General features: G+C 40.5%; 1 protein-coding gene across 26 annotated transcripts in view; it reads left to right on the top strand.

Annotated features, from left to right (window-relative positions):
• GLIS3 (GLIS family zinc finger 3) overlaps positions 1–14,831 on the top strand; it is a 622,522-nt gene that overhangs the window by 546,397 nt on the left and 61,294 nt on the right. For all 26 annotated transcript variants that reach the window (XM_041729374.1, XM_041729434.1, XM_041729405.1 and 23 more), the window contains one exon: positions 10,414–10,558. In XM_041729374.1, coding sequence (XP_041585308.1) covers positions 10,414–10,558 — 145 coding nt within the window. The remainder of the gene's footprint in view (positions 1–10,413; positions 10,559–14,831) is intronic.

The raw sequence follows: 14,831 nt of genomic DNA, 5'->3' as shown, positions 1-14,831 counted from the left end.
CCACATTTGCTACACTACAGCACAGGCTGGGCTGCAGTCAGAAATCAGTTCAAAGGGAGACAATAAGGATCTGGTAAGATGGACAGAGGAAGTAATTGCTAGATAGCTGGCTGCTTTAATTAAACTTTGAGAATACTTGAATAGAAAGAAAAAGGCTACACTTGACTGGATGGGCTAGAATGTGTGTGGTCACGTTAGCACACTGAGCCACAGTCAGGAGGGATTCATGAAGCTGTGATAGAAATCAGCCCTTCACTGTGCCTTGAGTCTTCACAACCATCATATCCCACCCCAGAGGGTGAAGGAGGATGTTTTTCTGTGGCAACATGGAATGCCTTATTAATATTTCTCTAATTGTCTGAAACATGCAGTCCACCCTTCAATTTCATGTTCTGCTTTTGCAATGCTCCTCCAGATGTAGTTTGACTCTACCTTTGGCTGTGGCCATTGGTGTATTGTTTTTCACTCAGGAAAACAAAAAAACAAAACAAAAACCCGTAGGAGTCTCGGTGTTAATTTTAGAATACTATTGACTTAGGGAGAAAATGGTGTTTTTAACAAATGTAGCAATACAGAAAATCCAAAGCTTGCATGCCTTTCTGATTTCAACATCCTCTCAAAATTCAACCCCAAGTCTGTCCAGGATGCTAGATAGTAACTGGGGTAAGTGGGACATGGAAATGAAGTACTAGCATCCCCCAAGTGTTTTCTAAAATGTTTTGTGGTTGGCTTTAATTCCTAATATATTTTGGACTTTTCTAAGAGAATGAGAGCTAGCTACATTCTTCTGAGATAGAATATTTTCAGGGTGATACTCATGTGCAAAAACTATGCTAACATCTTGATCCAGATACCGTTTGGCCCCAGACTCTGTCTTCTGAGGATAAACAAGGCCCCAGGGGGTTCTAACAGGTATCCCTTCTAACAACCATAATCGTTTCTACTGGGAAAAAGAAAATTCACCAAACAAGCCACTTTTCTCAGGTCCCCTCACGTAGTATTGTAATAACTCCATGGAGTTGTTATTACCCCCATGCTGTAGAGGACGCTACTGAAGCTTTTCCAGGTTAAAAATTGTGCCAAAGGCCACCTATTAGTAAGTGGCAGAACTGAAATTTGAATCTGTGAATTTGAATTTGATCCACTTACCCCCAAAGTTCTCATTCTTTTTCCTTTGTCATATTGCCACACTATGGTATGCAAAAGGAAGAAGTTGATAGAAATACTTAACAGATAGGAGAAAAAGAAAATCAAAATACATGTTCTACAGTATTACAGAGCTTCCACAGTGAATATTAATGAAAAAAAAAAGTAATGGTAGAAATGGTAGTTGACATTTATTTATCTAATGCTGTACACCATACATTAGTGAAATACTTATCTCATGTTATCTCATGTTCTCTACCACTAACAGCAGTCTTGGAAATTAGGGGGCATTATCCACGAGAAAACTGAGCTAAAGAGATGTTAACAACTAGTTCATTGTCCAGCATTTCATAAGTAAGGACATGAAAGCTGAAATCCAGGTATCCTGGGTCCAGAGCCTACATGCTTATCTTTCATGATCTGTATCACGGATAAACTGGTGTTTAAGTGGTTGTTAACGGCTTAATGTCAGATTGTGCTGTTTTATGGAGGGAACTCACTCTCTGGCAGAGATTGAACATCACCTCTGGTGCCAGAGAATATTTTGATCAAGTTTGCAAGTGGCACTGAAGAGGGAAATAAAGTAGCCAGCTGAGTGATAGGGTCAAATGATATGCAGCCCAGGTATTCTGTACTGCCCAATGACAACAGCTTGAATGAGTTAGCTTCTGGGGGGCTCCGTTGGTTACACCTCTGCCTTCAGCTCAGGTCCTGGGATAGACCAGTGTTGGGCTTCCTGCTCAGTGGGAACCTGCTCTCCCTCTGCCTCTGCCTGCTGCTCACCCTGCTTGTGCTCTCTCTCTTGGTCAAATAAATAAATAAAAATCTTTTAAAAGAAAAAAAGGGGGTCCCTGGGTGGCTCAGCGATTTAGCGCCTGCCTTTGGCCCAGGGCACGATCCTGGAGTCCCGGGATTGAGTCCCGCGTCAGGCTCCAGGCATGGAGCCTGCTTCTCCCTCCTCCTGTGTCTCTGCCTCTCTTTCTCTCTCTCTATCATGAATAAATAAACAAATAAATCATTAAAAAAGAAAAGAAAAGAAAAGAAAAAAGAGTTAGCTTCTGAATATAAAGGGCCATCAGAAATACAGAGCTTCCCACGTGAAAAAAGACCTCAGGAGTTCCTTAATGGCGAGTTTTATCTGAGCCACCCTTTCAACTCCACAAGGACATGGAACGAAGTTATCTTGTACACTGCTTTATCTCCTAGGCCTCACGGAGTTTTGGACACATGGTAATGGCTCAGTAAATGGAAAGAAAGAAAGAAAGAAAGAAAGAAAGAAAGAGAAAAAAAGAAAGAAAGAGAAAAAGAAAAATGTTAACATGGATTTTAAAAAGCTCTGGGTTCTTGGGATCCCTGGGTGGCGTAGCGGTTTGGCGCCTGCCTCTGGCCCAGGGCGCGATCCTGGAGACCCGGGATCGAGTCCCATGTCGGGCTCCCGGTGCATGGAGCCTGCTTCTCCCTCTGCCTGTGTCTCTGCCTCTCTCTCTATCTCTCTGTGACTATCATAAATAAATAAAAATTAAAAAAAAATTTAAAAAAAAATTAAAAAAAAATAAAAAGCTCTGGGTTCTTGCAGGCTGCATCAATAGAAGTAGAGAGTTGAGAACAAGGGATGTGTTTCTCCTGGTCATATACTAGTTTGGTCCATCAGTACTTAGGATATCATTTACACATTTGCACATCTAGTGAGGTCGAGCGTTGAGCGTAATTGGAGGGGCATGTGAAATAATACACTGAATGAGAGAGCTGGGTCTGACACTTTGGGTAAGTGACTTCTGTGTGTCAGGCATTACTGAGTGCTTTCTAAATCTCTGGTATTTCTCAGAACAACCACGATAGCTTAGTGCTATGATCCTGATTTTACAGAATGGAAGCTACACTCAGGCCAGTGAATATACCTGCCCAGGATCATGCAGTCACCGAACCACAGCCTATTAAACTAAAACACCCAAACTCCTCTTGCTTAACTATTCTATTCTCTGTATAAAATCCATAGATGTTCAGCCTGGACAGAAAAACTGTTGTAGGGAAGCGCTGACAAACTAAACCACGGCCCCTCTCAGGGCTGAAATTCTGTGAAACTACAGCATTTTGAGACTTCTCAAATATTATGAGAGCCATAAAGTAGACCGTGATCAGAGTTACTCTACGTGGTCTGCAGGAGGAAGGGAGAGAGAAGCCCCAGAGCATGGAAATCATGGGCAGGCAGATCAGAGCTCAGCTTGGGGCAGAACTCTCTAACAATCGACAAATTTAACAATGGAGAGCACCAAATTGTAGGGAAATAAGTTGTCAAAGGCATTTAGACAAAGGCTAAGCTGCCGCCAGGATATATAGTAACACCAGGCAGTTCAACACCACACATTTAAATTTAAATTAATTAAAATTCAATTAAATAACATTAAAATTAGGTTCCTCGGTGGCATTAGCCACATTTCAAGTACTATTAATCACATGTGACTAGTGGCTGCTGATTGGTACAGAGCAGAACTTCCATCAGGCAAGAAGGTTCTGTTGGGTAGCCCTGCCATAGAGTGGCACATAGGAAGACTGGACTCTAATTCCTCTTTAATTTGGAATTCTGCTTGTGTGAACATTCCCCTCAATCACCATATTTGACTGAATACCAGCAGTTTTGTAGTATCTATTATACTAGAATGAAAGTTTCATGTCTCTTACTAGATACACCCCAGCATGTGCATCTACTCAAATATTTTGGCATGTTCATTAATCGGCTATGGGTAAAATTTTTGGCTTTTGGAGTCATTGCTAACCAGATATGTATCCCCGATTACAGGAATTCAAGTGCCAAATTGGCCAGTACCTTATGTTCATTCCCAAAGAGGTTTCTTCCAGTTCTATTTTTCTAAGTCTTCATTATCATTTCTTTTCCTTTTTGTAAATTGGTCACTCCCGAAGGAAATGAATTTGATAGCAGATTGTTGGAGATTAATTACCTATGATATGCCAAAGCCACTTCGTAAATGTCAGTGCTGAGGAATCCCCTAGAGAGAGAATTTTTAGATTCAACTATAAATTAATTGTAATTAATAGAATAGGTTAATTCATTGTAATTATTTTTAAGGCTTTCGGCAATGAGTCAATTCCCCAAGATCCACATTGCTCAAAGTGTCATGGAGAATGCTTGATGAGAATGTTCTGGTACTAAAAACCTTAACCCTCTGGAAAAAAAAAAAATCCTACTTGTCTTTCCTTCTGGCTGAGTTTCTTCAGAAACATATTTTGGTGGCATTTGATTTCTGGAGAACAAAGAAATCCCTATAAGGTGGAGCATAAACATACACAGCCCAGATAGACTCTGCTCATTGGAGAAAGGAAAAACAAAAGGCTTTTTGATTGTGCCTCGTTTTCTTTGGAAGTATGTCTCACTTCAGACTAACAGAATGCCTTTGCTCTTGGAAGAAAATGTAATGGAACTGAAAATTGAAGAATCTGGGCCTTTTTCCCTTCTCTAATTATTTCCACTTGACTCACTTAATCTTGGATGATTATTCAATCATATCTGAAATGAGAAAATGACGGGAGTAGAGTTTCCGTCTCTTGTTTCGAGAGCTTATAAACATTAACAGAATAGTCTTGAACAAAAAACAAATACAAATCACAATTGACGGTGCCTTGTTTTTATATATTAGGAAAAATCCCTGCATTGTTGGGAAAGCATCTCAAGTTTCCAAATGTAGGAACCTTGTCAAGCCTTGATGGGTGATTTCATTATCAACGTTGAAAAAACTATCATTTGGAACAACTATTTTATAATGGGAGATTGTACAGAAGCTAAGGAGCCAATTTGTTTACTTGTGCCTGGACAGGCTGAGAAACTAAGCCCTGAAACAGGTCCTTGAAGACCCGGATCATTAACAGTCCCAAGACTCACGTATTGGTTTTGGAGACTCAGAGATGTCTCCTTTCTTCCTGGCATGTCCACAAGCCGTTCAATGTTCATTGACAGAGGGATGCTTGTAGCCCTAAAAATTGCCAAGAGCTAGTTCGGGACTCCATATGTTGTCATACTTCCTGACAATCAGAATTGTCTCAAGTTGAAGTTCACTGCCAAGATGAAGAAGTGAGATCTGGGAGAGGAATGAGGGGAGAGGAAGAAGCTAGACAGGAGGGACCCCGTAGAGGGTTTGAAGCATGATGCACATCTCAGAGCTTGTCCTGCTTAGAGACCAAGGAGCACAAGTTAGTGGTTCATGTGTGTTTGATGTGGGGAGTAGTCTGCCTGCCATTGGCCATCAAGGACCCAGAAGCCAGGGGATGGGCACACCAAGGCTGGGCGAGGGTGTTGGAGCTAACGGAAGGGATCGGAGGGGATCTAGGTAGAACAGCAGTGGCCTTCCAGCTATAGTTCCAATCTGTATTTTTTCAAAATCTCCATCAGCAGGGGTAATTAAAACATGGCTACATTGTAGTTTTTCGACACATCCACAAATGCTAGAGATGTAAACTCCATCAGGTAAAGCGTTGTGTCTCATTCTTACTAATCTGGGTGCTGAGTGGTTTACCCCCACACCGGCCCCACCCTGCCAGAGGCTGCGGAGTTTGGAAAGTTCAAAGGGCATTTGGTCAGCCAGGTCCTCATGGGCTTGATAACAATTGTGCAGACAAAACTCCAAACAAGGGGATCCCTGGGTGGCGCAGCCGTTTGGCGCCTGCCTTTGGCTCAGGGCGCGATCCTGGAGACCCAGGATCGAATCCCGCGTCAGGCTCCCGGTGCGTGGAGCCTGCTTCTCCCTCTGCCTGTGCCTCTGCCTCTCTCTCTCTCTCTGTGTGACTATCATAAATTAAAAAAAAAAAAAATTTTTTTTTTAAATTAAAAAAAAAAAAAACTCCAAACAAGAAACAAAGCCCCAAACACAGGTCCAATCACAGGATTGCTGAAAGCAGATTCTGCAGCAGTCTCTACACCACAGATTGGGCCAGCCTGGTCAGAAAGGGTTTCACTCAGGAGGCAAGCCAAAAACTGGGTCTTGGAGAAGCAACATTGGCAGAAGAAAAGCCATTCCCGCAGGAGGAGTGAGCAGCCATGATAAATGGAATGTTTGTGGATAGCTAGACTAGTGGATAGTTGTGGATAGCTATGTACTTCTCTCCTTCTAGAACCCTTTTCCCCTTGATATAAACTTAGCTAATTCCCCCAACTCCTTCTAATCTTCACTCGAATATATCTTTCCAATAAGGCCACGGTTCTCCCCAGCATTCCTAGTCCAGCTACCCTTTCTCTTTCTCTATTTACTATAGCAATGACTGCCTTCTGTGAAATTTGCTTATCTGGTTAGATTGTTTGCTGTTCACTGCCCCTAGAATATGAGCTTCTCAGAGTGAATCTTCATCTGCTCTGATGGCTGATGTATGTCAAGCCACTAGAACAGTGCCTGGCATATGGTTGAGGCCCAAGAAATATTTTTTCAGTGAATGAATGAGGATAAAGAAAGGCAGTGCTACTCTGGAACTAATGGGGTTTGGTTAGGGCAGCAGAATTGAACACTCCAGGGGCACCATTCACCATGCATGTATATCAGGGTCCCTGGCGTTGTGTGACACAGCAGCCAGCCCTTTAAAATAGATGAATTGATGATTAGTGGGTTCAAATGTCACTTCTTTCTGTAAAGACCAATAATGTTTTCATAAAGGGCAAATTCTTTTCTATCTCCTAAGGGTGAGTGATTAGATGGCATTGAAAAATTTTTCAAACTCTTTTTATTCCCCTGAAAGAAGACAGAAATCCAAATTGTTTTTAAGACACGAATCTCATGTAACCATTTCTTGTTATGAGATCTGAAAGGAGACATAATAAGACCTGGTTACGTGAGGTTCATGTCTTAAAGACAATTTGGTTTTTACAATTTCTTATTTCTACAATTCATTTCCTGTTCCCATAACCAGAAAGATCTCAGCCCTCCTCATCAGGATTCGTAGAGACCAGTGGCTCTAAAAGTGTCCCTAGACCAACAGTGTCATCATCACCTGGAACTTGTTAAAAATACACCCCAGACCTAATGAGTCAGCAGCTCTGCAGCAGTGCCCACAGGTGATTCTGATGCATGCCCAGATTGGAGAACCATAGTTAGAGATCATCCCCCATTGGAAAATTTCTTTCCATCTTCTTTACATTCCTAGCAGCTAAGAGGATGTTGAAACATACATTATGTAATTTGTTTTATATAAATAGTTGGGTTTCTTACTCCCAGTATGAAACTATTATATGGAAGGACATCTCTCCCAAGAGATCCTGCTATATCCTTCTGCCTCACCCTTTTAGATAATTCCTGGACAGGAGAATGTTTAAGAGCCTTAAATGATCTGGAAGGCCCTTTCTTGGTCTAATAATCTGGGAGGGAGAGGATAATACTAAACTTACACATTATTACGCATTTCTCTGCATATGGCCTGCCTTTGGAAGTTATGCATAAGTTCCTCAAGGCTTGTTTGATTTAAGAAGCGCTTTCTAGAACCATGCCTAATCCCAGAGAAAACCAAATTAACACTCCCCACAAAGTTGTTTGGAATCACACTCTTAGGAACCATGAATATTTGTTGAAGCTAAGAAGAGTTTGCCTGCCTTTGACTCTGGGAGTGTCCGTGGCCATAAAATTCCTTGGAAAGACCACATCGGTACTGATAACTGTAAAACCCTAGAGTAATAGAAAGCAGAGAGACATTCATGTCTAAGCTTGGTAGAACATATGGGCCCCAGATCACATTGTAACGATGAAAATAAATTAAAAGTGATCACCAGAACTCATTCTAAGCCTTGATTTTTTTCCAGTTTTTCTTACGCGGCATGTGTTAGGTTAGTACCAAAATAACAAACATACCTTCCAAAGCCCTAAGAGGGTCCATTAATTCAGACAGTCTTGGTTAGAGATTGCAATGTCGCAAAGCTGAGGAGATTATAATATAATTATGTCTGGTTCACTATATGTGTTAAATGCCTTTTCTCTATACTTAGGGTCACTATGCCATTTTCATATTCTTGGACTAAGATCTGGATATATATTCGCTGCTTTACAAAGCTTGTTGAGGTCCAAGAAATGCTAAAGTTACATAGTAGTAACTTACCAATGTTTTGTGGGTGTTTATTTTCTTTCTGATGAAGGTATGGGTCACAGTTAAAGTCACACAGTTCGTAGTATGCTACTAGCAGTTAACAACTGGCTCTCCACAGAAAAAGGCCCAGTTTGTAGCATTTGCCAATTTCCATGATGTAAATATTCTCATCATGACCAATTTCAAGCTTTCATTTAGACATCATTGCATGGAAAATTTGGGAATGATACACACGAACTGCACTCTGGGATTGGTGTAAGCCAGCTCCAATGCATCATTGAGATGTAGAAGATTTGGAAGGCAGAGGAATGGATTTAAAAAAACAAACCCAGAGAAAATGAATTAATAATATTGCAGCTGGGGGAAAAATCAGTTTTAATATTGGATTTTATAATACATTCTTACAGTATTTTATCTGTTTTACATAATAATCATTTTGTGTATATAATTTTGTGTTCTGCTTTTATCTTCATGGACTTCAGTTTAACGGTTGCATAATATTCCATCAAATTGATTTAAGATCATTTATTAGCCCTAGTTGGGGACATTTAACATTCCCTAATTATGGATCTGTATTATTAGAACATCAGGTACAAATCTTCCTTCACCTCTCTGGCCATTTCCTTAAGACAGATTCTCAGATCAAATGACTTCAGTTATTGATCTTGAGAAAGTATTCCCAGATACATTCTAGAAAGTTTGTGGCCGCATATACTCCCACCAGAAACTTGTATGAATGCCTCTCTCACTGCACCTTGACTACCACCATTTTTTTTCCTTAAAGGTTTTGTTAGTTTGATAAGTTTTTTAAAAAGTTTTGATATTACATTTCCTCACAAGTGTGCTGAACATCATTTATTCTCATTTTTCCATTTCTCCTTTTTAAAATGTTATTCTTCACATTGAGGGCGGTATAGTGAGGCAGTCCCACCTCTGTCAGTAGGTAATTTCTGGACTAGAGAATGTATAAGAGCCTCAGTGATCTGGCAGGCCGATTCCTGGCTCTAATGAACAGAGCAGCCATTTCCAGGGTCTTTTCAGAGCCCACTCCTAAAGGCTTCCCCAGGCCCTCTGTTTGAGGTCACTTTCTGTCCTGTTCGCACCATCTCTCTTCTCTGCATCCCTCTTCCCCACAGTATTAGCCATCGCTGACACCGAGTGTTGGAGGTATTCCCTGTCTGCTTCCCCTCTAGGCTAGAAGTTCTGTACAACCACGTATTCCTAGAGCCCAGAGGAGCATCTAATGCTCCATAAATACTTGTCAGGTGAGTCAGTATACTGCAGCCCTGTATAAAGGCTTAGTTTTGTCTTGAGAAAAGCAAAATCAATTCATATGTTCTCTGTAAACACTGAAGATGCTAACTATTTGCTGTATCTGCCACAAATAATGTTCTGTATTTTTAAGATATTGTGTAAGAAGCAGAAGCTTTATGTACTTTTCTGTAACTAAACCTCCCATTGTGATCTTTCCCCATTCAAATTCCACTCAGAATTCTTTTTCATAAGGAGATCAGATAACTGTGTATTCTTTATTCTTACATTTTTGGGGCTTGATTTTTTTTATATGTAGCTAACATAAAGAATTATTTTCTTATTGTGATAAGATGAAGATCTAAATTAAGTTGGGTTTTTTTTTCATGAAACTTACTGTTGGGTTTTTTTGACTGCTAATGACACATTTTGCTTTTAATCATGCTCCATAATATTTAAAAGTTTAACCTATGTATTATTTTCCCCTCATGTACAATCTATAGGCACCAGATCACAATGGATATTTCTGTTATCTCCAAGATACTTTCCTGATCGTATCTCTGTATTTTAAAAGCACCTTCCAATCTGGACCAAATGTACTTGAGTTTGTTTTTGTTATCACTACAAGTTCTGATAAGATATAGAGCAAATAAAAGGAAGTATAATAGGAAGCTGAGTTCCCAGAAGTAGAAACATCAAAGCCCAAAGTCAAATCTGCCTCGAGCTGCGTTTTCTGGAATCACCTGCCAGGTGTTACCAGGATTGGAGAAATCACCATCTTATTGACTCTCTGTTAAGCCCAATGCCTGACCCACCAGTTGTTGCTTAGTAAATACTTGTGAATTGAATTGCATGGAACCTTAGGGCATGATGTCTTTCCCCAGGGAAGTACTCCAAGGGACAGCTTTCCTTTCTCATGTATCGTCTGTTTTCTCCTTTTCTTAGTTGCGGTCCAGTGCAGAGCTCCATCCTGACCTGCTCACAGACTGCCTCAGCGTGCAGCCCCTGCAGTCGGCCACCTCCCCACGCGATGCTGCTGCTGATGGGGCAGTGGGGCGCTCCCCCGGGCCAGGGCCTGACCTCTACCCAGGTAACAACAGCAGAGGCCACGTCCACTGTCCTCCTCTAGGCCCCTTGCTCTGGTTGAAGGGAACTCACACATGAGCAGACTTCTCCTAAGATCATGTTTACTTTCTCGATGAGCTATAACTTGCTCCCTCCACACTTCCCATCTGACTCCTGAGCTGACTTGGCAGCAAACTGTTTTTTCTCATAAAGAAACACAGTAAAATAATGGATTAACTCTCTTAGTTCTGGACTTCTGCCAAAAGTCCAGTGCACCCGCTCTCTCAGGTATCTTAAATTTATTAACTTGATTTAGACCCAAAGGAAATGTTTCCCACCTTACGCAAGTAACAGGCTGCGTGTGGATTTCTTAATGGAACAGTCATTGTCATGTTTGCATTTCAAAAGGAAGCCCCAGGTCTCTAAGAAAAATCTCACATCAGTAAGCCACCTTGTCAGAAAGGTTTGTCAGCCACTGGGGTGGGGGGGATGGAAGGGCAATCTAAGACCAGCGTCCTTCTGCCTGGGTTTTAAGAATAGGTGACTCTCCAGTTGGGAACTTTCATATATGTAATGAAGAATAGGAAAGGATTAATATGCAATAAGGAAGTTTTTTTTTTTTCCATTTACTTTGTTAGCCTGGATTTTTGTGCATTTTCCCTTCTCTGTAATGATTATGTACTTGTGCAAACATAGTTGGTTGTCATCCTCACATATGGAAAGCTCTTATTGTCATGATTTGAATATGAAAGCAAAAGTCCCACCAGCTCAACACTCCAGACAATGGAGATTTTCTATTATCTGGTGATTGCAAGTCCCACTGCCACCCCTATCTGATTCCAGAGCCAGGTTTTGGCAGCAAACTGGGTTTTTTTCACTAATAAGCCATAAAGAATTAAGAACTCACTGGTGCATAACACTAGAATAGGAAAAGCCGTGCTTGTATAACTTCTTTTACTCGACAGTTCTCAGCTGATCCAAATGCAGGGGAAAGAGCATTAAGCAAATATTTTGAGGGGGTCTGTTCTCAAGACACCCTTAATGTTGTCCCATTAGTGGGGGCTCTTTATCAGTTGCTTTGGGTACTTTCTCTTAGAGACAACAAAGCCTCTGCCTTTTGAGACCCCAGGAGATCTGCAAGGCAGACCAAATCTTTCAGAAGCTTCGGGTACAGGTACATATTCACACATGAAACATACCAAAGCACAATGTTATCAACTCACATAAATATTGTGTATTAGATATATACATGAAAAAGCGTGACTCACTTTTGTTTGCACATATGTCTGCTTGATTTGCCAAATATTTGATATATGAACATTTATTCTAGCACATTAACAATCAGCTTACAACAGCCTATACAACATTTCCCTGGTTCTTCCGTCCAGAAATCCATGATCTTACTGAAGACCTGGTACCCAGAAGTTAAGAGTCAAAACTAACCAGAATCTATTGAAAAGCGGCCCAACGTCTAATATAAGTGGTTTCGGGTAATGGGCTAGACTTACTACATCTACACTTGGAAATGGGTTTGGGAAGCCATGATATCTCTATCTGTGGAAAACAGTAGTACCTTAGCTGTGTGCCGCATATAGTGTATGGCTGACTCTCAAAACCTAGGAGTCACATTTGTCTTGGTGTGTGTTTCGTATGTCTGGTAGTGTTGTTAAGGTTATTTAAGAGGTTTATGTTGAACCAGCTCTGTCACTCCAGACAGATCCCCTTTTTTTGTTTATGACACTTTTCTGTATTTGGTCTTCCAAACAATTATGGGCTCTTACTCTGAACCTCCAGCTGTGGCAGGCGAGCTGCCATGGGGCAAGGAGCCTAAGTTGTCACAGTGTCAACAGAACATCTTCACATTGACTTGAATTTTCTGTGACTTTGAAAACATTTGAAACAGGCAGGTGGTCACGCTGTTGAACTGTGTTCTTCGAATTTTATTTCTTGAGTCAGAGCATAAGTGTGAAAGTTTATACTCCTTAACTTCTTTCTTCATTCTCCTCTCCCTCGGGTCCTATTTTACTTTCTTTGTTCTTGCCTTTTTGAAAAATTGATTAGGTCTTCTGTTTTGCTGAATACACCACAAAACCCAGGGCAGAACAAAATAGAAGGAAAAACTATAAAACAAATTTCAAACCTTCCTGCTAAAGTTCTAGAAATGCATGGGCCAGGAGTGCATGTTTATACCAGTTTCAAACCTGTACTAAAGATCTATGGAAAGAAGCCAAACAGTGGAAAATGCCAAAGGAAAATGAAGCTGTTCATCAATTAGTTAAATGTAAACTCTGAAGTGTTCAGGCAATTTGACAAAGATTAAGACTTGGCTAAATGGTAAAAGTACTTGGAACCATTCCTTTTACGTTCTGCCACACAAAGTTGAGAAAATATTTGTTTAATGATTGTCAAGCACTTACACTTCGAAGTGTTAGCCAGTGGATTCATCATAAAAATATTTTGATGGAAACCTGGTGAGTACATATGGATGTAGGACCAGAAGCAGGTTAGAAACGGGCACCAGGATTCTTTAGAAGCCCACGATTGAGGAGGAGGAGGAGTTTGAAGAAGTCACAGTTTTGAAATGGAAATTTTTTAGCAGATTAATAAACAACAATTTGTGAGATTCCAAGAGAGGGATAGTTTAAGAACATTAGGAAGAACAGGCAAGGTGGCGGTTCTGACACATCCAAATCTTACAAGTCTCTGAATATGCTGGCTTTCCCTTCTTGAGATAGTTTTCAGCTGATGAGACAGAATTTGATTGGAAAGAGTTGCCAGGAAAGACTTTTATTTCTGTGGAAGGAAATAGTGCTTCAGGTTCAAGCAGCTAAAACATCACTCGAGGCCACGCTGAGGACTACTTTAAATTGAGGTATTTACTTGCCTACTATTCTGAAAATCCCAGGGCTCCCCACACCCGATCCTGAGCTATTTTGAGAGCAATTTTGTGACCTAATGGAAAAGCCAGGACAATGATGAGCAGTTCTCAAGGACGGCTCACTTGCATTTTCTGCCCTTTTGTTCAGGAGTTCTGGACCTTCGATATCTGGATAATGCTCCAGATTAGCCTATAAATTTAGGTGGTTTATCTCATAATTTGAGGGAGAAGTATTTCATGACCAGTAGATCAAGGTATGAATGCCACCTTGGAGGCTTCATGCCCGTGAAAGTCTTGTCAGCTTCCTCGATGAACACATGAAGCGGGTGGGCATACAATTAGTGAGTGTGCAATACTGTGAGAATCTATTCACTAACAAAGAATGCTGATGGAAGACCATCTGTCCCATGGGTGGTCAGAAAACTTAAGGCTCCCTTCAAACCAAAACCACACCACAGACTCAGTAAACCATGATCTTTGCAAATGGCCTCAGCCATGAATGTATCACAGAGGCCAGTGTAGTTGAGATGTCCGAGGCCCCAGAAACCACCCATTGAGTGAGAAGCTGATGCACTTAGAACAAGGAAATAATGCAAGAATGGGGGAATTTTATTGGTACCACTTCTTTTGAGTTATAAAATAATGTCATGTTTTAGAAACTTGCAAGTTCTGTTCGATTGTTTTAATTTAGAATGTTATGTCAGATTTTCCAGGAGGAAATAGAAGTGCGACGCTCAGAGATTATAGGGAATTGTAGAAAGACAACGAAGACTTCTTTTAGGGCAGGAATTTTTGAAGTCATATATTGTCATTCTCTTGTTTCACCCTCATTACTGGGAAATGAAGCATTCTCTCTCACAATAGCATCATATTTTGTAATAAATAGCACCATATTAAATCCATGCAAGATTTAACATCATGAAATAGTTAATGTTGCATTTTAAAGTCATTTATGGTATATGTTTTAATACATTTTCTATATTCATAAGTTGAATATATTGCTATCTTGGGGCAGCTTGCAGAGTTGTAGGGGTTAGAATTAATTTTACATAAAAGTGCCTCATGCACACTGGGTGTTATACTATATGTTAGCAAATTGAAATTAAATTTTTTTAAAAGCGCCTCATACAGTCAACTCTCAAACAGTGGTTAACTTGGGGACTTTATCAGAAGGTTCTAAATTGACATACAAATTTCCCAGTAAATTAAACTTTGTAGAATTATGAAGATCAAACAGCATGATCTATATAATAGCAGGCATAGAGCATTATAAAAAATGCAATAGATTATACATGATCTTCAAAAGCAGTGGTTTGCTTAGAATTCACCAGAGGTAAAAAAGGGCCAGGAGTTCCAAGGGACTTGGAACTGATGGTAGCCAGAAGGAGGTAGACGCTGGGCTTACAGAATTGATTTACAG

The sequence above is a fragment of the Vulpes lagopus genome, chromosome 2, assembly GCF_018345385.1.
Source record: "Vulpes lagopus strain Blue_001 chromosome 2, ASM1834538v1, whole genome shotgun sequence".
Lineage (NCBI taxonomy): Eukaryota > Metazoa > Chordata > Mammalia > Carnivora > Canidae > Vulpes > Vulpes lagopus.
Note: the sequence above shows the minus strand (reverse complement) of the source record. Positions and strands in the feature narration are given on the sequence as shown.